This window comes from Triturus cristatus, chromosome 3_2 (genome assembly GCF_964204655.1).
Source record: "Triturus cristatus chromosome 3_2, aTriCri1.1, whole genome shotgun sequence".
Classification (NCBI taxonomy): domain Eukaryota; kingdom Metazoa; phylum Chordata; class Amphibia; order Caudata; family Salamandridae; genus Triturus; species Triturus cristatus.
In genome coordinates, this window is record NC_140584.1 from 167,240,356 (window position 1) to 167,267,902 (window position 27,547).

At 47.3% G+C, this 27,547-nt stretch overlaps 1 protein-coding gene across 4 annotated transcripts in view; it reads right to left on the minus strand.

Moving 5' to 3' along the window:
• The window catches only part of SIDT2 (SID1 transmembrane family member 2), a 230,618-nt gene extending 210,968 nt beyond the window's left edge, over positions 1-19,650 (minus strand). For all 4 annotated transcript variants that reach the window (XM_085647455.1, XM_085647453.1, XM_085647454.1 and 1 more), the window contains exon 1: positions 18,925-19,650. In XM_085647455.1, coding sequence (XP_085503581.1) covers positions 18,925-19,119 — 195 coding nt within the window. In that variant the 5' untranslated portion in view covers positions 19,120-19,650. The remainder of the gene's footprint in view (positions 1-18,924) is intronic.
• Between the last annotated feature and the right edge of the window lie 7,897 nt (positions 19,651-27,547).

Here is a 27,547-nt window from a genome sequence, read left to right on the forward strand (position 1 = left end):
CTTGCCTTAACTACTGTCCCTCCATCCTATGGAGTCGCCCTCACCCCTCCGAGGTGGGCTAACGGCAAAAATGGTACCGGTGCCGGTCTACCTCGCCGGAAAGGCGGAAGCCGCCATATCCTTGACGCAAGCTTCCCTGCCTACTGTCGAGCTGGAGGGTGTCCCGGTGGCGCCTTTACATACTGTCGGCATGCTGAGGCAGGGAGCAGACCTGACCTATGGTGATATCCTTCTAGCCCTAGGGGACTTGCGGGCGACATGGTGCCAACGCACTCGAGAACTAGAGCGGAAGATCGATGCCGCTATGCCATCCAGGGAACTACTGCGGTTGTCTGACCCCCCAATGCCTCTCATTCCTTTCGAGGCGGATACAAATTGGCGACAGGGGGATACTGTGGAACGTCCTCTCCCTGGCTACAGTGTCGAGGGTTCTTTTAAGGACAGAGTTGCAGTTACAAAGCTCCCTTCCACTTTACAAGCTGAGACTCTGCCTCTGCAAGTGTTGCCATGTCTGCCTCAACATCGCCGGAGTGTGAGCCGTTCTGTGGGGAAAACTGTGTTTGTCACTATCGATGTGGTGATGGTCTACGACTGGGAACTCTCGCTTCCTCTCCCTCTGCGTCCTCTTTGCCGGGAGCGGCCATCTTGCTCCTTTGTTCTGCCTGAGGTACACTCCCAGCGGCGGCCATGCTTGGTGGGGTCTCCGCGTTCAGGCCAGGGTTGATGTTGCCTCCCTTGATGATCCTGCCTGACCGCCTGGCATGACCCGGACTAGAATATTTGTTTATGTATCGGTTGTGCCGCATGTGGGTAATTTGCTACTGTTTATTGCGGGGGTGGATCTGTGGGGCCACTTAGGATCGGGCCGGGGCTGGGCGATTCCCTTTAGTTTGCGGTACGTACTGGCGGGCGGGGACTAGGACGAGACTGCTAATTATCTGCTTTGCTCGCACATTTGGAATGGAGTCTCCCCACCTGCCGCTTTGCTTGCTGCTTCAGTTGTGCTGATGATATTCAGGGTGGGGGACGCTTACGGGGCTGTGGTGACCGGGAGTATGTAAAAATTCCTCCTCCTGCCTTCTTTGGGAGTCGGAGACTGGGAGGTTATTTCCCACTCTCCAGACTCTCTTTCCTACTTGGGGTTCACTTGGGGCGACAGGCATGCCTATTGGGGGGGGGTGGGCCGTGGCCTTCCGCTGGTATGCAGGGTGGGGGGATGGGATGTGTTCTATGTCTTCTCGTCTCTATGGCCCTCTTTCTCTCTCTTTCTCTCTCCCTCTTTGGTTTCTTTCTCTTTTATGTTTCTTCGTTTCTTCGGGGTCGGGGTTCAGTGTTAGTAGGGAGTTTATTGTGTTCTATCATTCTGTGGTATAGTGTATGCTCTTAGTTCCTGGAGGGTGGCCACCTGTCTCCTTACCAATGCCTTCCTATATAGCGCCTCCCTCTGGGTGCTCCGTGAACGGTGATGTCTCTCCTGGTCAATGATTAGCTTCGACTCTTTTCGAAGTTCACTACATCGTACTCGACGAAACCATAAAATTAAACCTTTTCTTATCCTGACATTATTGTTCTATGTTCTCCAATGTCATAGCGGCCGGCCCCGAGGGGTTGTAGGCAGACGCTGTGTATTGTGCATCTACCGAAATAAAGGTTTTAAAAAAAAAAAAAAAAAAGAGCGTCAAACTACCCCCAAGGGGTGGTGACATCGCCAAGATTCTAAATAAAGAAGAACTCAGAATGATCATTCGTATGAACAGCATCAAGGATGGTCTGAATCGGAATGAGGACTGGACTAATCTCATCTGAATAACACACTTCTGATCCCATTCTCTGTTAGACTGTCTCCTGAGATATTCCACTCGGAACTGTGGTTGCTATGACAGATGTCATATGATGCTTCTCATCGCACAATGCTTACTTCTAATTAACGGAAATGTGATTGCCTCGTTGTTACACTCCTCACAGTTCTTGATGTTCGCACTTTATTAATTCTTTATGTCTTGCCCATTCTGTCTCACTGCTTTCCCTGGGTTCAGCCAAGTAATTACGACGCATTGCTGAACAGTCCCTGTTGGCTTTGTAATTAATTGTATTTTCTTCTCCACATGCGAAAATGTCCCTTCATAATAATTATCTGCTTTAAAACTTTCCGCTTCTGGTCAATCTTTCTTCTATTTTTACTATCCTCTTCCATCATGGCGTCGCAATTTTACGCTCTAGTGTACCACACGCTCACGATGCATGTAAACCTGCACGCTTCCCTGGCCCTCCTCGTCACTCGTTCATTGCTAACTGAGGACGCCACTTGATCACGGTAAGCACCTTGTCCGTCTACCTCGTATGGGCATACTCACTATTGATCCTTTGAGTAAACTGCACCTTTCCCTTCTAGTGCATATCCACGGATCCTTCATTCCAGCAATTCTATCACGATTGCTCGTCAACCCCGGATGCGCGGATTGTTCTCATTGACCTCGGACCGGAGCTAGAAATCCCTATTGCCCGCCTCGGTACTTTAACAGGTACCCTCCTCGTCCGCATCCCGTCACCCTGGCGCTACCCACTCACTTGCTCCCCAACCTCAATTGCCTCCCTTCCTTCCCCAGCTACCGTTGCGGTCACACCCGCACCCGCCAGCCTACCTCCAGACCTTGTGGCACTACTAGACGCGATTTATATATTCCGGCACTTTACCACGTCGACTGTCCTTGGTAAGCGAACCTCTCTCAGACCGGCAGCCTTGACTCTCAGCTATAATTATTGCGGTCACACACTCCGCGCCTTGCCACCCCCCGGCTTTACGTTCTAACGGTAGAACTCCACCACCGGCGCTAAACTAATGCTTGCCTCTCCGTGGAGATTAATTCGTCCTGTCTAGTTCACTAGCTCACTCGTTAGCATTCTAGAGACAGCCAAACTGCATGAAGTCACATGTGGCATGTGCACTGAGCACTATCACGGATGTATATTCCGCGCTGCCATATCCCAGCTTTAAATTTTCTTTCTTTCTCTCCTCCTTTTCATATTCTTGATTTTCCACAGGCAATTTCCTTCAATACCGGGCTTGTTCATTGTTTCGTCCTGATGATGATCCTTGTATCTCTGTAATAGGATCGAAACGTCGTCGACCCCAATCTATACAGCATGCACATTAATCTATTATGTAAAAATGTGCACTGTTTGTAGAAAAAAAGCTTAAAACATTGGATTTCGTAATTAAGCTCCGCTTGCCTTGCCTGTAATGTCTGTTTGTTTTGTATTTGTCTTCTTCCCCCAACGGATACAGGACTCTGTCCCACCTATGTTTTGCTGTTGATTATTGTTTGCTTTTTCATTGAAGAATTAAACTGGATGTCCGGCTGGACATTCCTAAATATAGTTTCGATTCTGTACTATATTTATTCCCCTCATTCCTTAAACAAATTTGAGGACCACTGTTTGCTTAAAATTGTCTTTTGGCAAGAACAGCAATATTTTCTTCCAGGATCTAAGAGCAAATGATGTGGTTGAAATAACTGCCTTCACTTGGTCCCCAAAGTTAAGTTTGTCATCAATCCAGACTCCCAGCTTTTTCACTTTCTTAATGGGGGTAGGGAGAGGACCAAGCGTATCCGGCTACCAGTCAGGGGCCCAGAAGTTGGGGTAATTCCCAACAAAACAGTTTGAGGCAATTTTGGGCCATCCAATTACCCACAGCTGCCATGCAGTCATGGAGCCGATTTGCTGTTCCCAGTTCCTTCCCTGACAGCAGTGACACCACAATCTGGGTGTCATCCGCAAAGGACTTCAGGCCAAAGCCAAATGACTCAATCAGAGGTGCCAGTGACGACACATAGATATCAAAGAGCGTAGGGCTCATGGATTGGGACTATCCCAATGCCAATGACAAACAGACTATACCGACCTCGCAATCAACTTGGATATCTGACAGATATTGAGATACAAATCCTATTGTTATTGTATGAATCATCACCCAACCTCCCCCCTAAGGTAGATGAACATAACATTACATTAGCCGCCATCTTGGGTGAGTGGTTGGGAAAACGGGCCGGTGACTAGGCGCCATCTTGGTTGGCGGGCTAGACGATCGCATAGGCGGTCTCCCGCGCTCTGCCCTCGCATCCTGCATTTAAGGCGATCCTTTTACACCGGCAGGTAGATCTTTTGAACCTGCACGCGTGTCACTGCTTTTGCCAGCTTTTTAAATTGATTCCTAATTTTTTTTCGCCATAGCTTGGCTTTCGCTCCTGTTCGCGCTCGTGCTGTAACCTGCGCAGTTGCGCCTGCATTTTGGGGGGGTGTGAATAGAGTCTTACCTGCACTATAATAATTGGAAACTCACCCGCATTTGTGGGATTTAGTGAGTAGGGCTACCTGGGAGGCTTACATCCCGGCGTTAGCCGCCATCTTGGGTGAGTGGTTGGGAAAACGGGCCGGTGACTAGGCGCCATCTTGGTTGGCCGGCTAGACGATCGCATAGGTGGTCTCCCGCGCTCTACGGTGATAAATAGTAATGGAGGGCCCAGCGCGCAGCGTTGGCGCGCAGCGGGCGCGCCGGAGGTGCGCCAGAGGTAAGCCCGTTTGCGCCCGTTCGCGCACAGGACGCGCTGGCGGCTGGAACTGCTGCCCCCGTCTCCCTTATGCGCTTAACCTACACGAAAGAAGATCTTCTTGTCCTGAAACCTGATGTTTCGGTAGAACACCAGCCCTCTACTATTGTTAAAAGCCACAATTCCTTGGCCTGTGGTCTGCTAAATGTGAGATCCTTGTGCAGGCATTACATAGAGATAGCGCTACTCATAGAACAACATGAGTTAGACGCCTTATTCATGACGGAAACATGGACAAGGACAGATAGTGGAGTAGAATTGGGGCAAGCCTGCCCCCCAGGATATAAGATTAGACATAATCCTCGTGTTGGGGCTAGAGGAGGAGGCGTAGGGTTGATTTATAGGGAATCGCTGGAATTTTCCCAGCTAGAAATTAAGAGAATCACGGAGTACGAACTGATGGGTTTTTCTCTGAAGGGACAGGGGGGGGTGCTATTCACTGGTCTCCTGTGTTATAGACCCCCGGCTGGCGTTACGTTTGCCGTGTCCGACCTTACTGACTTGATCTACGATCTATCAAACTCCCATGCCAGACTGATGGTACTGGGGGACTTTAATCTGTGGCCAGATGGGCCAACAGACTGAGCCTTCACATACCTTACCCAGGCATGTTGCAACATTAATCTGGAGCAGTTGGTTCTTTCTAAGACTCACCAGAGGGGACATGTTTTGGACTTGATCTTTGCTGACTCTAGTCAGGTGAGGGTTGGAAATATCCTACCACAATGCTGGACGGATCACGCCCTAGTTCTTTTCTCCGCAGCTCTCCCGGTAGGCTACTCTAAGAACAGTAGCACGGGAACTGCTAAGACTGGGAGACAATGGTCAAGGCTCTTGAGAGGCGCAACCCTACCAAATCTGCTCTCTGAAGCTTTTCAGCTGGGAGACAATGCGGATGAAAGTTATAATTCCCTTATCCAGCGAATTACGGCCTCTCTGGACAACCTGGCCCCGCTAAGAAAAACGCGAGACAGAACAAAAACTGCCATGCCATGGTTTTCGAGGGAGCTCCTCCAACTTAAACATCAGTGTAAACGTGCAGAGCGGAGATGGAGGAAACACTATCTGGCATCGGATAAAGTCCTTTTTAAGCAGGAGCTGGCAGCTTATAAGTCACAGATTAAGTGTGCAAAAGCGAGGTTCCTAGAGGAGACTTTATTGTCAGCCTCAAATAAAGCTCAGGCTTTGTTTAAAATCGTCAACGAGTTGTCACGACCGGCCTGAGCTACTACAGCTATCCCAGCCTCTCAGTTACTATGCGACTCGCTGGCCAAGGCCTTCGAAGAGAAGATCGCGACCATCTTGAGTAACTTAAGTCCTATGACACCAGGGGCTGCTCTCTCATCTACATCAGAGATGGAGGCAGAGAAAGCAAGGTTGGATAGTTTTCCTCTTCCCTCCTTTACAGAATTTGGCGCTTTCGCGGATAGTGTGTCCTCAGGCTCCCCCCTTGATGTACATCCGCACAAACTCTGGAAAGTGTTTAGGGAAGAGTTGTTCCCTCCTCTCCACGCAATCTGCTGCCAGTCTCTTGGTTCCGCCCAGGTCCCGGACAGCTGGAAGCTTGCGGTAGTTTCTCCGCTGCTGAAGAAAGAATCACTGGACCCCGTATGCCCCGCTAATTACAGACCCATTTCATTACTCCCTTTCCCGATTAAGATCTTGGAGAAACTGGTCACGAAACACCTGTCCAGTTTTTTGAAAGTCAATGACTGTCTGGATGCGGCGCAGTTTGGGTTCAGGCCAGCGCATGGAACCGAATCAGCTTTGGTGACTGATTTGAGTGACCTTCGTTCGCGTGCCGACTATGGACGAGCAGCCTTTTTAGTGCTACTTGACATGTCGGCAGCGTTCGATACGGTCAGTCATGCCATCTTGACCAGGAGATTGGAGGAGGCTGGTGTGATGGGTCTGGCCCGGGATTGGCTTGTCTCATACCTGGCCAATAGACATTAGGTGGTTGCCCTGCCTCCCTTCAAGTCTACCATCAGAAGGGTTGGTCAGGGCATACCCCAGGGATCGGCCATTAGCCCCATTCTTTTTAATCTCTACCTCCGCCCCCTGGTCAAGCTAATTAAATCTCTTGGCATTGCAGTCACCAACTATGCTGATGACACCCAACTCATCTTCTCCTTTGAGGGGGAGAATGCGGTGTCACAGGAGACCTTTCACCATTGTATGGTCACCACGGCAACATGGCTGAGCAACAACTCGCTGCAATTCAACAGCTCCAAGACGGAGGTGTTGCATTCCTCAGCGGACCGTGTCCCGCGCCCTCTACCGCAGGACTTCTGGCCCCCCTCCTTTCAGGGCACGGTAGCAGCGGCAGACTCGGTCCGAAACCTGGGTGTGACAATGGAACCTAATCTTCAACTGGATGGTTTCATTGATAAAACAGTGTCTACCTGCATGGGGCTGATGCGTACCCTGCGGAAGATTCTCCCTTTGCTTCCCGCCCATGCCAGACCAGAAGTAGTGCGCAGTATCATCTTAAGCAGACTCGATTACTGCAATGCACTGCTTCTGGGGGCACCTGTCACTGCATTAGGCAAACTACAACGGGTACAGAACTTCGCTGCCAAATTAGCACTTTCCCGCCGACGTCTTGACTCGTCATCCGCAGCACTTAAAGACTTGCACTGGCTGCCCATTTCTCAGCAGGTTGAGTTTAAAGCTTTATGCTTGGTCTTCCGGGCCCTTCATGGCTTGGGACCGTTGCCCCTACAGGAGATGTTCTCTTGGTACATCCCTACTAGATCTCTCCGCTCTGCTTCAGCCTACTTGGTAGTTGTCCCCAAGATCCGGAGTAAGCGGATGGGTGGCCGTTCCTTTGGCTTTACGGCATCCAAGATGTGGAATGATCTGCCACTGCCGCTCAGATGCTTAGGAGACCTTCTCTCCTTTAAAAAAGAACTAGAAACTCACCTGTTCCCTAGGATAGTGTAGCTTGCTGATATAGTATTGACTGTGTTTCAGGATCTGTTAGATCACAGCACCAGGATGCCCGTTGGGTGACAGGAGCGCTTTATAAGTGTGTCATACATACATACATACATACATACATCAGTCCTAATCAACGCAAATAGAAATTCAAAGATTAAACACAGAAAAACAAATCTTAACAACCTAAAACAAGCATTTACAATGCAATAGGTCTTGCAACTGCGAGTTTTAGAGCTATTGGTATTGTAAATGGCATTGCCTTTTGAAAAATTAACAGGTATTGTAATTTATAATAGTAATTTTCCATCTGTACCATAACTACCACTATTATTATTACTATCACCACAGAGTAGTAATAGTAATAATTGTAGTGGTGGTTATGGTACTTGTGGTGGTTGTAGCGGTGGTGGTAGTGGTGGTGGTATTGGTACTGGTGGTGTTAGTGGTGGTGGTACTGGTGGTCTACATGGATTTTATTTCATTACTTATGCTACTGCTGGAATATTTTTTAACAAAAAAATACAAAAACTAACAAACAAACATCATTTGCAACGCCAATAGCTCAAACTTTTAGTAATGCCAGCCCTATTGCATTGAAAATGTTTGTTTTATGTTGCAGACATGAGGTGCATCATCTACTTCCCACAATACAATCTTAGATTTGTAGACACTTGTAACAGTTTTATGGTAGGAGGTAGTTGTTCAGCCAGAGTAAGGCTAATAGGTCACACAACTTTGCATTTTGATACCTGAAGTTTTAAATTACAATAAATGTAGTAGACCTCAGGCAGGAGACTTGAGTTACCAGTAACTGTGGAAAGAACAACAACTTTAGAAACTGGTGCTTTATTTCACCTTTTCCGTGGTGTGAAGCTTACATAACTGTTTTATTGCGTTCGAATGGGCACAAGGGTGCTTATTTACAAGTCCCTTGCACCGCTGGTGCAAGGGGTTTGTAAATAAGCCCCAATGTCGTTGGCAGAATGCTTTAAAGATGCCAGTCGATTGCCGCTCACTCTATGCCCACACATATATCCCAGAGAAAATCCTGCTCTTAAGCAGTGTTGCCAGCTTTTGGTGTCCAGTGAGGCTTGAATACTTCCAACTGAAAAACGGTTGTGAAACCAGGAGCAGCTGAATCCGCGAGACACCTGGACCTACAGCCAGAACATTTATTATAGGTATTAGCAAGGAATTTAATACATCATTGAAAAAATCCCCCTGGGCCTTAATGTCCTGTGGCAGAGGAAATCCCTCAGTCAGGGCACATACATTATTGGCAAACAGTTTAAAGGCAAGGTGTATAAATAACCCTTTAGAGCCTCATCAGAATGTAGCCGAGAAGTAGCACAATCAAGACATATACACAGTTGGAAAAAGTGCTCTTAAACATCCAGACCACACCACAATGCCACATAAATTCAACTAAATTCATGCTAACTGCCAATGATACAAGGAACGTGGAACAGGGGAAGACCCGTTGACCCAGTTGAGACCGGGTGAAATATGATAACAAAACAACAATGTCGTAACCAGTGATCATTACAAAGGGGCAATTACAATAAGTGCATACGTCACTGAGGGAGGGAAAAAAGGAGACCAAGATAAGAGAAAAGGGATTATTACTGAGCAAGTAGTTATAACAGCACTACATTACAATTGGATTAAAGTAACGAAAAAACAACAACCAATTGTGTACTGACCGTGTCGGTGTAAGTTATAAGTGCATTGACACAAGTGATATGTACACAACGTGAAGCGGCGCAAAACAATAAAGACAATCAATATTCAGGATCAGACAATATATATACAACAAATAATTCGTTTTTAAGGATTTTCTAAAGTGATCCTGTGGTGGCCATAGATTACACTGTAATGTCGACGGCGTTTCGACCTTGTTGAATAAAGGTCATCATCAGGACAATGGCTACAGCTTTTAGGTAGTGCTGTTTGGAAAGGAAAGCGAAATAGAATAAAGGCTATGAAAGTCCATAAACCATGCATAGAGAACGTGAATTAGCAAGCGAGGGAAGTCACCTGGAGGCACACAATGGACGAATCAAATGAAGTAATTGCAGGGGTGATTAAAAGGCGATCACTATCAATAAATGTAGGAGGCAAAAAAATCGGGTGGCATCAGAAATGGAAAGAAAGGGAACAAAAAATAGCCGCATTTCTAACTGGATTATGGACAACAAAAACGGACATACCAATGAAGGTAGTGACTCACAGTAATGGTTATTCCTACCGAGGTAAGCATAATGACGCTGTCCATGAGTAAAGGAATGCGGCGGTATGGCCAGGCGGACCAGGGATCAAGTTAGCTAGTGGATCGTGGTATCAGCTGTTCCAGTAGGGCGCGAGGGTAACTGATGGTAAATCAGAAAATAATAGGAGGGGGGGCGAAAGGCAGGGTATCGGATTAAATAAAGGATACAAAAAAAGGGTGGTAAAGGCACTGGACAACTATGGTATGGGACAGGAGGAAGTCTTACCAGCATGCAGTGAAGTTACTTCTTTTAATTGAGAGTAGAGAGAGGGAGGTGATCGCTGCCACGATCAACGTTGAGTTCAAATCCAGGAATGAATCACCGGAACGAGTAAAACTAGTATGGGAGCAACACGGCAACTGCTAAGTAAAGCCGATATCCGAAGGGCGCTGGTGCGGTGGGCAACAGAAACACAGGAAAGTGTAAAGTGTCAATGCACTTATCACTTACACCGAGCACGGTCAGTACACAATTGGTTGTTGTTTTTTGGTTACTTTAATCCAATTGTAATGTAGTGCTGTTATAACTACTTGCTCAATAATAATCCCTTTTCTCGTATCTTGGTCTCCTTTTTTCCCTCCCTCAGTGACGTATGCCCTTATTGTAGTTGACCCTTTGTAATGATCACTGGTTGAGACATTGTTGTTTTGTTATTAACTGCCAATGATACAGTTTATGAAAGGTTTAGAAAAAAAAAAAAAAAAGAAAGAGAAGAAAAGACAAACATCCTAGTGTGAATGTATATACGGCATCTCGTACTTAATTACAGCCAAGGTTCTCTGGCTGTATAGCAGCTCTGCTGACCTGGTTCTCTGGCTGGACAGCAGCTCAGCTGACCTAGTTCTCTGGCTCACAACGGGTCTGCTGACCTGGTTCTCTGGCTCTAGAGCGGCTCTGCTGACCTGGTTCTCTGGATCTACAGCAGCTCTGCTGACCTAGTTCTCTGGCACTAGAGCAGCTCTGCTGACCTAGTTCTCAGGCTCTAGAGCAGCTCTGCTGACCTGGTTCTCTGGCTCTAGAGCAGCTCTGCTGACCTGGTTCTCTGGCTCTAGAGCAGCTTTGCTGACCCGGTTCTCAGGCTGTACAACGGTTCTGCTGACCTGGTTCTTTGGCTGTACAGCAGCTCTGCTGACCTGGTTCTCTGGCTCTATTGCGGCTCTGCTGACCTGGTTCTCTGGCTATATTGCGGCTCTGCTGACCTGGTTCTCTGGCACTACAGCAGCTCTGCTGACCTGGTTCTCTGGCTCTACAGCAGCTCTGCTGACCTGGTTCTCTGGCTCTACAGCAGCTCTGCTGACCTGGTTCTCTGGCTCTCTAGTAGCTAAGCTGACCTGGTTCTCTGGCTCTATAGCAGCTGTGCTGACCTGGTTCTCTGGCTCCATAGCAGTTCTGCTGACCTGGTTCTCTGGCTCTAAAGCAGCTCTGCTGACATGGTTTCTCGGGTTCTACAGCAGCTCTCCTGGCCTGGTTCTCTGGCTCTAGAGCAGCTTTGCTGACCCTGTTCTCAGGCTGTACAATGGTTCTGCTGACCTGGTTCTCTGGCTCTAGAGCAGCTTTGCTGACCCGGTTTCTCAGGCTGTACAATGGTTCTGCTGACCTGGTTCTCTGGCTCTAAAGCAGCTCTGCTGACATGGTTTCTCGGGTTCTACGGCAGCTCTCCTGACATGGTTCTCTGGCTCTAGAGCAGCTCTGCTGACCTGATTCTCTGAATCTAAAGCAGCTTTGCTGACCTGGTTCTCTAGCTGTACAGCGGCTCTGCAGACCTGGTTCTCTGGCTCTAAAGCAGCTCTGCTGACCTGGTTATATGGCTCTACAGCAACTCTGCTGACCTAGTTCTCTGGCTCTAGAGCAGCTCTGCTGATCTGGTTCTCTGGCTCTACAACAGCTTTGTTGACCTAGTTCTCTGGCTCTATAGCAGCTCTGCTGACCTGGTTCTCTGGCTCTACAAAGGCTCTGCTGACCTGTTTCTCTGGCTCTACAGCAGCTCTTCTGACCTAGTACTCTGGCTCTAGGGCAGCTCTGCTAACCTGGTTCTCTGGCTCTAGAGCAGCTATGCTGACCTGGTTCTCAGGCTGTACAACGGCTCTGCTGACCTGGTTCTCTGGGTCTACAGCGGCTCAGCTGGCCTGGTTCTTAGGCTCTGGAGCAGCTCTGCTGACCTTGTTCTCTGGCTCTAGAGAAGCTTTGCTGACCTGGTTCTCAGGCTGTACAATAGCTCTGCTGACCTGGTTCTTTGGCTGTCCAGCAGCTCTGCTGACCTGGTTCTCTGGCTGTACAGCAGCTCTGGTGACCTGGTTCTCTGGCTCTAAAGCAGGTCTGCCAACCTGGTTCTCTGGCTCTAAAGCAGCTCTGCTGACCTGGTTCTCTGGCTCTAAAGCATCTCTGCTGACCAGGTTCTCTGGCTCTAAAGCATCTCTGCTGACCAGGTTCTCTGGCTCTAAAGCAGCTCTGCTGACCAGGTTCTCTGGCTCTAAAGCAGCTCTGCTGACCTGGTTCTCTGGCTCTAAAGCAGCTCTGCTGACCTGGTTCTTTCCCTCTAAAGCAGCTCTGCTGACCTGGTTTCTCTGGCTCTGCAGCAGCTCTGCTGGCCTGGTTCTCTGGCTCTAGAGCAGCTTTGCTGACCTGATTCTTAGGCTCTAGAGCAGCTCTACTGACCTGGTTCTTAGGCTCTAGAGCAGCTCTGCTGACCTGGTTCTCGGGCTCTACAACAACTCTGCTGACCTGTTTCTCTGGCTCTAAAGCAGCTTTGCTGACCTGGTTCTCTTGCTCTAGAGCAGCTCTGCTGACCTGGTTGCAACAGATATTGGGTTGTTTCGCAAGAAAAGTCACCCAGGAGTAAATTTCCATTATTTTGGAATTGACAGGGGATTGTAGGAGTACTGCCAGGAAACCATGATGACAATCACACTTTCCTGAGGCCAGTTGTGGAATTCTTTGTAAATCTCAACGTTCTCACATGGATATTTGGGTATTTTTGGAAACAAATATAGAAAACGTACATTTACGCATGCGCAAATCCCTCTCAATTACAGAAACCCAAATCAAGCGCGCGGTGGGAGCGTGTGAAAGCTAACATCGCTAGAGAGGAGACACCATGCGTGTGCACATCGCCTGTCCAGGCGCGCACATGTCCTGTCCCCCTTGGCCCATCAAACCGACAACAATAGTCTCGCCAAGGAGAGGAGTGCATTTGCTGCATCGCTAGGAGAGACCTAAAAAAGTGACTTTAATTCCCGAAAAGCACGACTCAATAAGGGACATTTTACAGAAACCTATCTTGTTTCTACTACTTAACTGTCTCTCAGCAAAGAAACATGCCGCAGACATAGCCGACCTCATATTAAACCAGGAAATCGATGTAATTATCCTAACAGAATTATGGCTATCAGAATCATCCTCTCCATGCCTTGATCTATTAGTCCCACCAAACTACAGCATTGGGAGACTTTACAGGCTAAACACAATGGGTGGAGGCATCGCCTGTATTCATAGCTATGACATTGGCATTACGAAAGTTCATTCGGACCCCCTTGTGTCATGTGAATACCTCGGTTTATCCTTAAGATCCATAGATAACCAACTTTGCAAACTACACGCGTTTTACCACACCCCAGGCAAAACACCATGTTCATAGACCCACTGATAGAAATCATCACAGTAAACTCTGCTCCTCAATCCAACGACATCTTCATAGGAGACTTCAATCTTCACTGGGAAGATCACAATGATACTCAGATCAATTTGCTCAGAGACTTCCGGGAAGATCAATCTTTGGTTCAAGAATGCCAGCAACAAACCCATACAAAAGGCTCTACATTATATTGGATCATCTCTAAGAAAAAAGCTGTTGACACAATCGAGATCATCCCTTGTGACTGGTCAGATCATCACATCATTACCTTCCAAATACCCTACATAAAGAGCAAAACATCCGCACAATCAATCAAACCCAGAAAATGAGTTTGTGACATCAGAGGGCTTAATATGGAGCATCTTGTAGCACGATGTGTGAAAGAACTACAACCTCCTAATAACCTGGCAGACGTCAGCAAACTCACGGAATACTACAACTAATTGATGAGATAGCCCCTTTAAAAGTCAAAAGAATACTGGACAAAGATAAAAACCATTGGTTTAACAGATCCCTCAATGAAGAAAGATGGTCACTCAGACTAACAGAACGGAAATGGAGACAACACTCGTCCTCACCCATCTAAAACTACTAAGACGGGCCAGAAATGCATACAATAAAAGTATTCTAAAATAAAAAAAAAACTTCTTTAGAAGAGAACTGGATAATGCAAAAAACAGATCAAGGAAACTCTTCGAACTGCTAAAAGATCAATCCAACAAAACGGTCAAAGCTGCACTAATAGCACAAAAATCGAACATTAGCTGTGAAGAATTCTCTTCCTCCTTAGCAGACTGCCTAAAAACAGGGCAAGTCATTCCAAACTTTAAAAAAACCTACCATGAACCCCTCAGACCTTAACAACTTTTGACCGGTAACAAAGATTCCAATGCTAGCCAAAGTTATGGAAAAATGTGTTTAACAACAACTGAGCCAACACAGTTCAGAATTCAAATTTCTGAATGACTGCCAATCAGAGTTCAGACCAAATCACAGTACTGAAACAGCTACTCTTCACAAAGTGGATGATGCTCTACTTGCACCAGACAGCCATGAAACTGGTCTCCTAATTCTGCTTGACCTTTTGTCTGCATTCAACACTGTAAACCATGCCAAAATACTAGAACGACTGGAGGAAAGGATGGCTTTAGTGGGCATAGCCCTAGAGTGGGGCTAGATCCTTCTTAGAGAACAGATCGCAAAAATTCATGGCGAACCAAACACTATCAGCATCATCCCCAAACCTTATTGGAGTACCACAGGGATCAACTTTATCCCCTGCTCTATTCAATCTATATGTAGAACCGCTAACTAAAATTTTACAGCAGGCAAACATTTCCTTTCACATGTTCGCAGATGACACACAGCTATATATCAGGATTACATCAATGGAAGAGATCATCATCATGAACCAGAAATTAAAGAGGACCGTTCATTGGCTAACTAATAATCATCTCAAGCGTAACCCACATAAAACAGAATTCCTTCTCATTTCCCCCCAGAAAAGCGCTACGAGTATAATGGAATGGACCAAGCTGATCACTGCGCTACACTGTACTCAGAGTCTAGTAGACTCAACCAAGTCTCTAGGAATTGTGATAGATAAGGACCTGAACATGCAAACTCACATTAATACAATGGCAAAAAATGCCCGCTTCCATTTAAGCTATCTTAGAAAACTGAAACCTTTCTTAGCTACTTCAGACCTCAAAAGGGCAGTCCAGGCATTAGTCATCTCGAGGATCGAGTACGGATGCACAACTCTATCAGGACTACCCAAGATTTCAACAGCCCCGCTAAAAGCATGTCTCAATGCAGCCACAAGACTTATAACAGGCTCCAAAACGTTTGACCACATCACCACTCATCTGAAAGCGCTTAATTGGCTACCTTTCGAAGTAAGAATTTAGAACTCACTCCCCCGTGCATTTGAAGAATCTCGTCGACTTTGGCTTTCAAAAAAGAAGCCAAGACCTTTATTATGAGCAAATATCTCCCATAATAACAGTAGACCAGACACTGTTAGGCTACTTTCCTGGTCATACACCTTGGTAATACAAAATCGATCTCTAGTAGTCGTTAGGACATGTATATATGATTGTGAAAGCACAAATGTCTCTCTCTCAAATTGATGCATACATGATTTTGTAAAAAGAACAAATGATGGACAGAATGCAGAACACTGTCATACATACACCCCAGTACAGAGATCTGGGCCTGAATCCATCGTTTTATTGCATGCCCTTCCAGTTTGGACCCAGCCATATGCAAATCAGTCTTGACCCAGCGCCCAATGGGAACAGCCCAGTCCGAACTGCCAGGCCAGGTCCTCCCTGGACTGGAAACAAGCATCCAAGGACCAATTTGCATATAGCTGGGTCTGAACTGAGGTGGCAAACTGAGCTAAAGAATAATAATGGATTCAACCCAGATCTGTGACTGGGGGTAAAGGGAAAAAGGATGACCCCCGGTGCTATCGCCCGATTTCCCTAATTGATGTAACAGCTAAAGTATTGGGGAGAGTCGTCCTGAACCGCCTCCTGGATTGGGCAGAGGATCACCACATAATAACCGACTTGCAATATGGGTTCAGAACAGGAAAGTCAACTACAGACCAGTGTCTGAATCTCTACCTCCTAACGGCCAAGTATACTATTGCAAGCAACCAGTCGATTTATATGGGGTTTATGGACCTCTCATCAGCTTTTGACCACGTCAATAGAGAAAAGCTCTGGAACTTAATGATTAAACTAGGGGTAGAAGATGGCCTGGTGGTTATCTTAAGAGCACTCCACTGGAACACCTCTGCTAGAGTACGTTATAATCTAGAGGGTGATACTACAGCTCCCTTTCCCTGCACTAGCGGGGTGCGCCAGGGTTGTATTCTGGCCCCGTTTCTGTTTTCATTATACATAAACGGGCTAGAACTGGCACTTGGTAACCTAAATGTAGATACCCCTAGAGTGGGTGCTCGAGCAGTACCGGTGTTGTTATATGCGGACGACGCGGTACTCTTAGCTAGAACACCGAAAGGCCTCCAGATCTTGCTGGACGGGTTTGTTAGCTTTATGGCTAGTTTAGATCTCTCCGCAAATTTAGCTAAATCTTACGTACTGGTGGCAGGGTCTAAATCATGTAAAAACGCTTGCTTCAAAATTGGCTCACACGTAATGGAACAGGTTAAATCCTTTTCCTATCTGGGTGTTTTATTTGACGGGTTTTTAAATTTTAAACTTTTAATTGAAGGTAGAAGTGCTAAAGTAGTGGCCTCCACGGGGGCTATAATGAGCTATGGACACAGGTTGGGCAGGTGGTCTCCTGAACAGGTCATGCATTTGTATGGTTCAGTTTGTTGTCCCAAAATAACTTATGGGGCAGAAGTGTGGGGTTTTGCGAACCCACAACTAATTCAAACTGAGGAAAACAAATTTCTTAGGAAAATTTTACAAATCCCACAAAGTACGTCAGTCTATATTACACACGCTGAATTGGGAAGGGTGTACATAGAGGACCTGATTAAAGTCAGACCACTTATGGCCTGGTTGAGAATATGGACCAATAGTGAGGCGGGTCTGAGTAGGCAGATAATTAGTGACTGTATGGGTAGAGATAAGGGGTTGGACATCCCATGGCTGAGCTATGTTAAGGGTGTCCTGTCCGGATTAGACTGCAAGAATCTTTTTATCGACCCCACGACAATAATTGCTGCGGATAAAACCCGTATCAAAAAACTTTTTCTGTCAAAGGAGTCTGCCCGTAGAGCTACCCTAGAAGCAAGTAAGCCCACTGTTTGCACTTTCAACCTAGTTAAATCAGTAGTAGGTATGGAACCCTACCTCGCCCTGTTATATAATGCACAAGACAGATTTTTAATTACCCGTTTTAGGCTCAACCTTTTACACCATCTTTTGGCTGACCCATTTGGTTTTACGGCCACAGTTGAGCAGAAGGGTACCTGCGGCTGCGACAATAGGTCTCCGCAGGATACCCTTCATTTTGTACTTCTTTGCCCTTTTTATTCAGTGCCCAGACGTCGTTTTTTAGTAAGGATTTTAAAACAAATGAAATTTAGACATGCAAAGGTTGCTCTCTTATATTTACAAAAGGCTGGGAATCCATTGACGTTAGCTTGTATCATGAATTTTATTAGAGTTGCACTAAGATTGAGACGCACAAGAGGGTTACTTTGAATATTTTGATGCAAATGGCCCCCTCCTTTTTGTCTTTTCTTTTTCTTTTGTCAGTATAAAATGATTTGTATTGTAATGTTTTTAATTGTACCATTGTACTTTTATGATATTTTCCAAATATCGAATAAAGGTTTTTGATGATGATGACTGGGGGTGAGTGTCTGAAAAGTTTCAGCGTTCTGTCCATTATCTCCTTGTGTTTGCTTTGTTTGCCGTACGTTGACAGGGTATGCCCAGACGTGGGTCCCTTGCTCACTTCGCCACTGGATTCAAGCTAGCCTGGCTGAAGAAGGATTTTACCCAGAAACCGGTCCCAGGATGCTTGTTTCCGGTTCAGGGAAGACCTGGCTTGGCAGTTTGGGTTGGACTGTTCCCATGAGGCACAGGGTCAAGACTGATTTGCATATAGCTGGGTCTGAACTGAGGTGGCGAAGTGAGCTAAAGATTGATGATGGATTCAACCCAGATCTGTGACTGGGCGTGAGTGTCTGAAAAGTTTCAGCGCTCGGTTCATTATCTCCTTGTGTTTGCCCTAAGTTGGCAGGGTATGCCCAGACGTGTGTCCCTTGCTCACTTTTCCACTGGATTCAAGCTAGCCTGGCTGATGATGGGTGTTACCCAGAATACTGTTCCAGGATGCTTGTTTCCAGTTAAGGTATGATCTGGCTTGGCAGTTCGGGCTGGACTGTTCCCATGAGGCACAGGTTCAAGACTGATTTGCATATAGCTGGGTCTGAACAGAGGTGGTGAAGTGAGCTAAAAAACGATGATGGATTCAACCCAGATCTGTGACTGGAGGAGAGTGTCTGAAAAGCTTCAGCACTCAGTTCATCATCTCCTTGTGTTTGCTACATGATTTTGTAAGCACAAATGTTTCTATCAATTTGTTGTACGCTTTTTATTTTTGCTTAAAGTTCATGTCAAACCTGCTGTCTTAAGGTTAAGGCTATGTAAATGTGAAGCGCTCCGACCCTATTTCGGTTCATGTCCGCGCGATTTAAAACACAGAATAAATAAACAAAGAAACCACTCACAGCAAATCACTGCTTAACCAAATGTTTTGCAATGGAGAGAAATTCTCTTTCAACGGCTAAATTCACAAGCATCATCATCAACTGGATCTGTGGTACTTATGAGTAGCATTAAAACATAGTTGAGAAAATTGTGATCACCATCCACATCGTATGAAGTACTCTATATACACACACACACATTCAATACTATCAATAAGCGAAGGAGTATGGTTCGGTATAAACATGGACAGATGTTGCTGCACTTACCTTGTTCCGCATCACGGTGTGGTTAAAGGTGTAGATGTTCAGAAGTTCGCCGTTAACGTGATCCGAATAGACTTTGTCAAACTCTGCATCTTGCTGGGAGATTACTTTACCGGTAGGAGCATTCGGGAATTCCATGGCCATGAGAGGTGCCACTGGCAGAACCCAGAGCAGAAGCCACATGTCCACGGACCGCATGCCGTGAGGGGTCTGCCTGCTGGGGAAGGCGAAGGCGCGAGAGCTCCAGGGTGTCGCCGTCTGGCTTCCAGCATCACCAGGGGCAGAAGTTCAAACTCAGTACATTGTGCAACACCCCGGTGGCATCGCACAGTCGCGAGCTCCACTTCCTCGTTTGATGCAACCGATGAAAAGCAGAATAATGGACAGGAGACGGGCAATCAGATGTGTCAGAACACGGAGGCAGGGAGTGCCAAGGAGGCAGACTGTGTAAACAAATAAATATTGAGGACTTCCGTTATGCAGGGCTGAGCTTCCACGTAGAGAAGGAAAGCAGACAGACAGGAAAGCAGCTCCTGTCTGACTGACTGGCTTCTTAAACTGGAGTAGAAATAAACTCCTTCTCCGTTAACTGCAGCAGGCACACTGCACCTTTAAAGTCTACCAAATAGTGTTCGCTCATCCACTACTTTCAACCTCAAGCCCCTTGTTGATCAATAATTGTGCATAAATGCAGTACTTCCGGGTCGCATGACAGCCAATCCCATGATTAAATGTGATCTGTGTATGGAGGAACTCGTTATGTGTAAGAGGCACTGGGATTGGAGAACCTACAGCAAATACTGTCGCGAGGCCAGTGTTTATTTATTTATTTTTTTGCATCTTTTATATAGCGCGAACTCGACCCGAAGGTATTGGAGCGCTGTACATGAGCACTGTATTTACATTACATATTCAGGCACGGGGAGATTAAGTGATTTGCCCAGAATCACAGGATGTGGACGCGACCTCGAGGCTCGAACCCCGGGCGAGGCACACAATTGCGAAGTGCTCGTTGGTTGGGGTGGCCCTACATGCCTTCCAGAATATAAACACTGCCTAAGGACTTGATTACAAGTATACGGCGCCAGTTATCACACCCGATAAATAACATTGGGGCATATTATCAAGCCAGGCGATAAAATTATCGCCGCTTTAGCGGCAGAAAACTGCCGCTAAAACGGCGATAATGGGCTTGATAATATGCTCTATGGAATTCCAATTGAAGCCCATGTTAGATGTGAAGGACATCTAACATGGGCTTCAATTGGAATTCCATAGAGCATATTTTCAAGCCCATTATCGCCGTTTTAGCAGCAGTTTTCTGTCGCTAAAGCGGCGATAATGTTATCGCCTGGCTTGATAATATGCTCCGATGTTCGTTATTTTTCGGGTGCGAAAAATAGCACCTGTTACGAGTCGACTTAGCTGCCAAGTTTCCCAGGTCCAACATGACGTGCTGCTCCACAGCACATGTTTAGGTCTCGCCTGACCCAGCGCATGCGCTGGTCTGGCAAGACTTATTGAGAGGGCTCCAAAAAGTGCTACCAGGCCAGCCTAGAGCTACAGTGCATGTGCGCGGGCGCGCGCGATGCTTTTACCGCGATTACTTTCACTTTCACGGCCGCTTTGATGTTTGATCGCATCGCACGGCCACTTGGCATAGCCAATAGGTCTCGCTTTTGCGACGTTATAAGTGTTTAGTTATGCAACTGTTGCATGGCTAAACACTTATAAGGTCCCAAAGGCGAGACCTATTGGCTATGCCAATGCTTGTTTTTTCTTTGAATCCTGGGACGCATAGTCCTGTTTTCATAATGGAATAAACAAGACTACAGGTCCCAGAATTCAGAGAAAACAGCTAGACTGGAGCAGCACATCACACGTGACCCTGGGAAAAATGGCAGGGACGAGTTGATGGGTGTAGTGTCCTGCTGGACACGTTCTAGTGTTTAACCCTGTGCCTCAACCACACGTTACACCCACCCACCATAGGCATCACCAGTCAGGTGACACTGGCAATAAAAGTGGCCGAGCGCACATGCTCGTGGCCAGTTCTACCATGTAACAGTCAGCGTCTGTGTGGTCATTAATTAGCTATGCCTGCCTAGCGCCCGCCAACTTTACATTGGTGACGAGGGGGCCGTGCCCGTGCGTGCAGCAGCCCAGGAGGCGCACGACAGTCCGCGGGCGTGGAAGAGCCGTGGGGGAGAAGAGCTAGCGACCGGAGCCCACCCACATCGGTCGCGGCGACCCGCCGGGCAGGAGGTGAGCCCATGCACAAAAGAGGTGTCGAGGGGGTCCGAGGCGTGAAAAGTGTCCCCACACATCAGGAGGTCCGCGGGAACCCACCCGCGGTGAAGAGTCTGCTGAGGTCGCACCCGTTGGTGAGTGAGCCTTGGCTGTGGGATGTTGGGGCAAGAAAGAGGTGGCAGGACGGAGAGTAGAGTAGCTACCCACTCACCCGTCCCCGACGGAATGAACAAACTGTGCCCAAGGCCCCTAATGAATGAAGCAGCACCCGGGTGCAGCGCAAACCTCCCCCACCCCACGCAGCGTGTGAGGAGCGAGCCGGTGGTGGTGGGGTGGAGGAGCGATGGCAACCCCAGAGTGAAACTGCCTTGAAGTGAAATAAAGCCGGAGTCTCCGGCAGCGGCGCCAACCCTACCCCAACCCACGCAGCGAGTGAAGCGTGCGTGGCTGCCGCGGCGGGGTAGAGAAAGGACAAGGGACCGTGTGTGGCCCGCAGCTGCAAGTAAATTCACGGGAGCAATGTGATGGTGTGTGGCCGCCCGCGGCACAGAGCGACCACCTAAAGCACACGCGGCAGTAAGAGGCAGAATAACCCCATCGGAGCAAGCAAACATGGGGTGGAGTACCGCGTGTGCAGTGGTAAAGGCGCTGTGAGGGCCGCTGTGCAGCAGGCAACGGCGGCCCTGTTTACAACTAATTAAATAAATGAAAGGACTTACTGGGGAGACGAGGAAGATCACCTGTAGACTTACGGCAGCCTTTTAGAGGTCCTGGGCAAGGAGCTATCTGAGGGGTGCCCACTCAGGAGGCGGCGTGTGCAATGCCATCAGGAGTCCTGAGGCAGGCATGTGTGAGTGGGGGACATAGCCAGAAGAGTGCACTAGGCCCGCAGCGTTGAAAACCTGCAGAGGCTTGTGAGTTGTGTAATAAAGAGACACTGTCATCGTGTGGCCATTCCAAGTATGGCACCCGTGAAAGAAAGCATGGTGCAGAAGAATCAGCTTTGTAAAGGAGGAAGGGCAAGGGGCATGCCCAACAACTCGGGGGTAACAAAGGCAGATGAACTCTGATAGAGGAAGGACTGACTAGTGTAGCCTGCACTCAGAGCCACAGATTGAGGTGAAGGCAGCACCCACCACGAGTGCCTGCAAGTGCTCCCTCTGTTGCAACGACGCTCGTGCACAGGACAAACAGTAGCACCAGTGCCATCTAGTGGCCGTCTCATGCTACCGCATCTAAGGAATGGTTGGAGTAATTTACAGCACAGGTCTACAGCAAAAGTGACTGGTGGACCACACAGCAGCTCTGGGAAAGCTGCTACCCAGTAAACCGGAGTAAACCAAATGAGCAACTGCATAAGCGGATAGGGGGCAGACCCCCCTACATGTGTCCCTGTAAGTTTTTCAAAAGACAAGCTGCCAAGGTGTCAGTGAAGGAATGCAGCGGCGCCTACTGGCCCGAGGTGGTCACTGCAGCAGTAAAGACGACAGTGAAGCACTGCACACGGACACCGGGCGGAAGCCAAAACAACAGCCCAAAGCAGCAAGTCTCTAAAGGGACCGAAGAGCGCAGTCAGAAGCGCGCCAAAGCAAGGCGACCGCAGAGAGATGACGGAGAAGTGGTTGCACAGACCACCAGTAGCAAGAAAACCCGCAAGGAGGAAGAAGCCGACCTGCCAGATGGTCGCAAGGTGGAAGAAGCCGACCTACAAGATGGTCGCAAGGAGGAAGAAGCCGACCTGCCAGATGGTCACAAGGGTGAAGCCGACCTGCAAGACCATCGCAAGGAGGAAGAAGCCGACCTGCCAGATGGTCGCAAGGAAGAAGAAGCCGACTTGCCAAATGGTCGCAAGGAGGAAGAAGCCGACCTGTCAGATGGTCGCAAGGATGATGCCGACCTACAAGTGGTCAGAGAGCGAAGTGACCTGTGAAGAGGTCAGAGAGCAATGACCTGTGAAGACGTCAGAGAGAGCAGAGATCTGACAAGAGGTCCGCGAAGAGGACCAGGAATAGACAGAAGAGAAGTCTGTCAATAGTAACTGGAAGTCAAAAGTACACGAACAAAAGAAGGTCGCGACGACAGGTCCAGTCACGGAACGAGGTGAAGTCAGTGTGCTAGGGGACGACAAGACCAGGGAGACATGTGTGGAGTGCACGCTACACGGAGAGGCCTGGTTAAGGCAGACCAGCATGAGAGAAGACCAGACCACGTCGCGAAGGAAGAACGTAAAGAAGGAAAGAGAGTGGCAGGGCGCCACCCAGTCAAGGAAGAAAAGAAAGTAACCATGTTCATCATCCAAGTGCATCAAGGATGTCAAAGGAGCATCGCACCACCCGAGTGGATCCTAACACTCCAGCAACCTGAATTCAATGAGGCTAGGTACCCAGGAACCTTCTGTGTGCCCCCGTAAACCTGCAGCCTGTCAGAGAAGAGCATACCCGAGCATTGGACCATCCACCCTTGGGGTTACACGAGGCTTGGCCGTGGCCCTGTTGGGATTTCCGCAGCGACCCCTCAGCGCGGCCTATAAAAGGCCCGCACAGCCCACGTGGTCACGTGGCAATTCCTGTGAGAGGGGAACCCGAATAGGAGAGATGCATCAGCAGCAGCTCCCCCAAAAGGCAAGGGAAGCATGGAGGTCACAGTTGAAGACTGGGCATCTAAAGACCATCCGAGGAAGACATAGACCCAAGTCCTGACAGAGAGAACATCCAGGCTGATAACATCACCCTCTGCGCCCACATGAGCGACTTGGCTGTGGGTCCTGTTGGCAGTTCCTCAGCAACGCCTTCGCGCGGCCTATTCAAAGCCCGTATAGTCTGCACGGTCCCATCGCAACCCAGCAGGAAGGCCCTCCAGGAGACTCCAGTGAGAGAGGAGTCCAAGCAAGAGAGGCAAGTTGGAGAGGCTCCAGTGAGAGAGGAGTCCAGGCAAGAAATCCAAGTCAGAAGTTGCTTGGCCGTCGGGAGCTTGAAAAGATCATCAAGCACAGGGCCTCCAAGAGAAGGCCTCTTGCACCGTGATCGTCTCCAACAACTAAGGTTTGTCGTCCACCGGACTCTCAACACCTGCGAGATCTCCAGAGTGGATTCCATCACCGCTCCAGATGCACCGATAGTTGGACCTTGTACATAAAATCCAACACAGCGAGACCAGGCCGGTCTGAACTATACCGCTGAGGTGGATTCCAGCTTCCTGACTTTGTGGTCTAGAACTCTAACACCGCCCAGCAGATCGCCTGAAGAGACTCATTTGGTGCAGTGTGCTGTTGATTTGTTTTCTTGCAGTTTGGACGTTTGTTTGTTTCTTTTCATTACATTTTGGGAGGGATGTAGTGTCCTGCTGGACACGTTCTAGTGTTTAACCCTGTGCCTCAACTACACGTTACACCCACCCACCACAGGCGTCACCGGTCAGGTGACCCTGGCAATGAAAGGGGCCTAGCGCACGTGCTCGTGGCCAGTTCTACCATGTGACAGTCAGTGTCTGTGTGGTCATTAATTAGCTACGCAGGCCTACTGCCCACCAACTTTACAATGGGGAATAACATGTGGATTTTGGTGTTGAACATACCAAAATACCATGATACAGTAATTACCGTATGGTTTTCCCCTCTTACATTTATGGAGGTTTGACCTGCCAAAACTTAACGAAGACTGAGGTTTGTAGTAACGTGAAAAGAAAGAGATTTATTCGCAAAAAGAATAATTTAAGTTATTTATTAATTACCAATAATAAGGACCACAAACAGCCGATACGAAGTGTGGCTGTCAGATGAACAGCTGGCAAAGGAATGCGGAGCATTCCATGACGTCAGATAAATACACCTCAAGAGTTCTACCACACGTCGCAGATGAAACAGCAAGCATGTAACTGTGGGGTGCAACCCAACTATGAATTTGAATAACTTTATACATAGTGAAGAGATACAACAAGGTTAAATAACACTCAACTTGTAATTCCAACCCATGCGTAAACAGAGGCTTATGCATGGGTCCAGGTGCACACCGGCCATTGGGCTCAAAGGGCTTCTGTATTTATTTGTCCCACCAGTACTGACTGATCACTTAATAGACAGCAGTGTATTGGGGAGTAACAGAAGGCCCTCTATTAATGGTGGGACGAGTTGGTGCAATTTTAGAAAATAATGGATGCAAGATTGTATATATTGAGGAGTGTATATGTTTGAATTACTTTTGCATTTCATATCATTATAGTTTAGGCACAGAGATTTTGTTTAGGATCAAGGATTTAAGTGGGCCAGGTCCCTCTGGATCTCATACCCGGTAGTATTTTAGATCGGCTATTGAAACGGTTCGAGTCCTATATTCATTTCCTTAACTTTACTGGCAAGACAATGATTTTAGAATAATTAATGAAATAAATGTTTAGGTAATCCCTGTCAGTCATTAAGTTCCCATTTATATTTCACGTTTCACTGAATCTTTGGCTACATTAGAGTGGTCGCTATTCACAGGATGTTGTGTTTTAGTTTGTTTTTTTCGTGCAGCAATTACTCTTAAACAGCGCTAACTTTGAACTCAGACGCCTACAGGTGTTTATAACTGCCACAATTGAGAGCTTTGGGGTGGAGGCTGACGACAGCGCAAGTTTCTGGCAGTGTCTGTCAGTTGGTCAAAAAGGTGTTCAGAATACATGGGCATTCGATCCTTGGCATCTCTACAGAGCGCATTCAGACAACCATTGACCAAGCTGATAGTCCAGGCTGATGTTCGGTGTATGTCAGTTGTTGTGTTATTAAATCTGGATGCACTAACAAAAAGGTCAGAGAAACACCAAAATACCAGTCAGGTAGCACACTATGGGAATTACAGACATTTATTTTATGTGTGTTAGTCACGCATATAACTACGAAGGCTAAGCCCCTTTTTGAGACCCCCCACATTTTTCTTCCTACTTAAAGCCCTGTCTAGGATTCCATAATAACAGTGCAGGTTGAATTTGAACTCTATTACAAAATTGTCACTTTAACCATTTGAACAAATTATGTTGTTGCTTAGTTTTTACATTATTAGCAACAACCAATCTGAAAAAGGGAAGAAGTTCCCTCTTAATTAGTATTCTGTCAACTCCAGTAAGCCACTGCAGTCAGCTTTAAACTTTTTCATTTAAGAAAATAAAATATCGAATGTGTCAACTTTTTCAGAAGTCCTGGGGCTGTCTGGGGTTTCTTGACCCGGATCCGGTGGTTCCAGGCCATATACTACTGGTGTTCAGAGACGTTTTAAGACATGGACAAAGTGGGCACCATCTTCCAAGAGAGCCTTTGTAAAGTTATTAGAAAAAATAGGAAATCCAATTTAAAAAAAAGTTTTATTTTATTTTGACAGCTGGGCAAGCATGCGCTTAACTCTGCACTCCCAGGCAGTTTGTGTGGGAAATACACTGCAAACAAATCCTTCTGCCTCATGTCTCTCTCTTTACCTCAAATGTTCTACTTCATTTCTTTATATTTACATATCTCTCTATTTCTACATCTCTATGTTCCGACCCATTTCTCTATCTCAGCTCTCTCAAACTCACCTATATCAACCTCATGTCTTTCTCAATACACTGTTTTCTCCATCACCTCCATCTCTACTACTCTCTCTGTCTTCATCTACATCGCTACCTCTCATCCCTTCTCGCTGTACCTCAGTGCTAACTCTGGGACTTTCTCCTCTGCACCTCAATGTTCTGCTTCCATCTCACATCCATGTATCGTGGCTCTCCAAAACTCATCTTGCTATTCACCACACATGCCCTTCTCTCTCTCCACCTCTCTCTACCTTATCTCTCTCTACCTCTCTTTCAGCCCATTCTACATCACCTATGTTTATCTCATCTTCGGCTCTACTTGATTTCTCTCTTTATCTCATCATTCACTACCACACCTCTTGCTCCCCCTCTAACTACCTCCCCTCTTACTTACCTCATCATTTATTCTCCACCTCACCTTTCAACTTCCCCTCTTGCTTTTTAGGTCTGGTGTTAGCCAAGAAAGACCTTTTGATTTTACCAAAAGTATATGTATAATATAGTTACATAAAGGGGCGTTTAGCCACCTCTGTTCATCCATTTGTCTGTCATTCACATTTTCCTTCTGCCCTCTACAGAATATATCAATGGGCAATGGATCAGCCTAACTTAGCTTCTGGCTAACTTCACTTAGAGTGATTGCATTTAGCCCTTTCACAATGTACATCCACACACACGTTAGTTCCCATTCAGTGCCAGTGTTTTTGTTATTTTTACTTTATTATTACCTTGAGTGTTGCCTTTGTTTGTAGAGCCTGATGTGATGGCAGAAGACTTTCTACCAGATGAGTTCACAGGGCCCATTCCCGCTTTATCAGTTCCCGTCTCCTGCCAATGC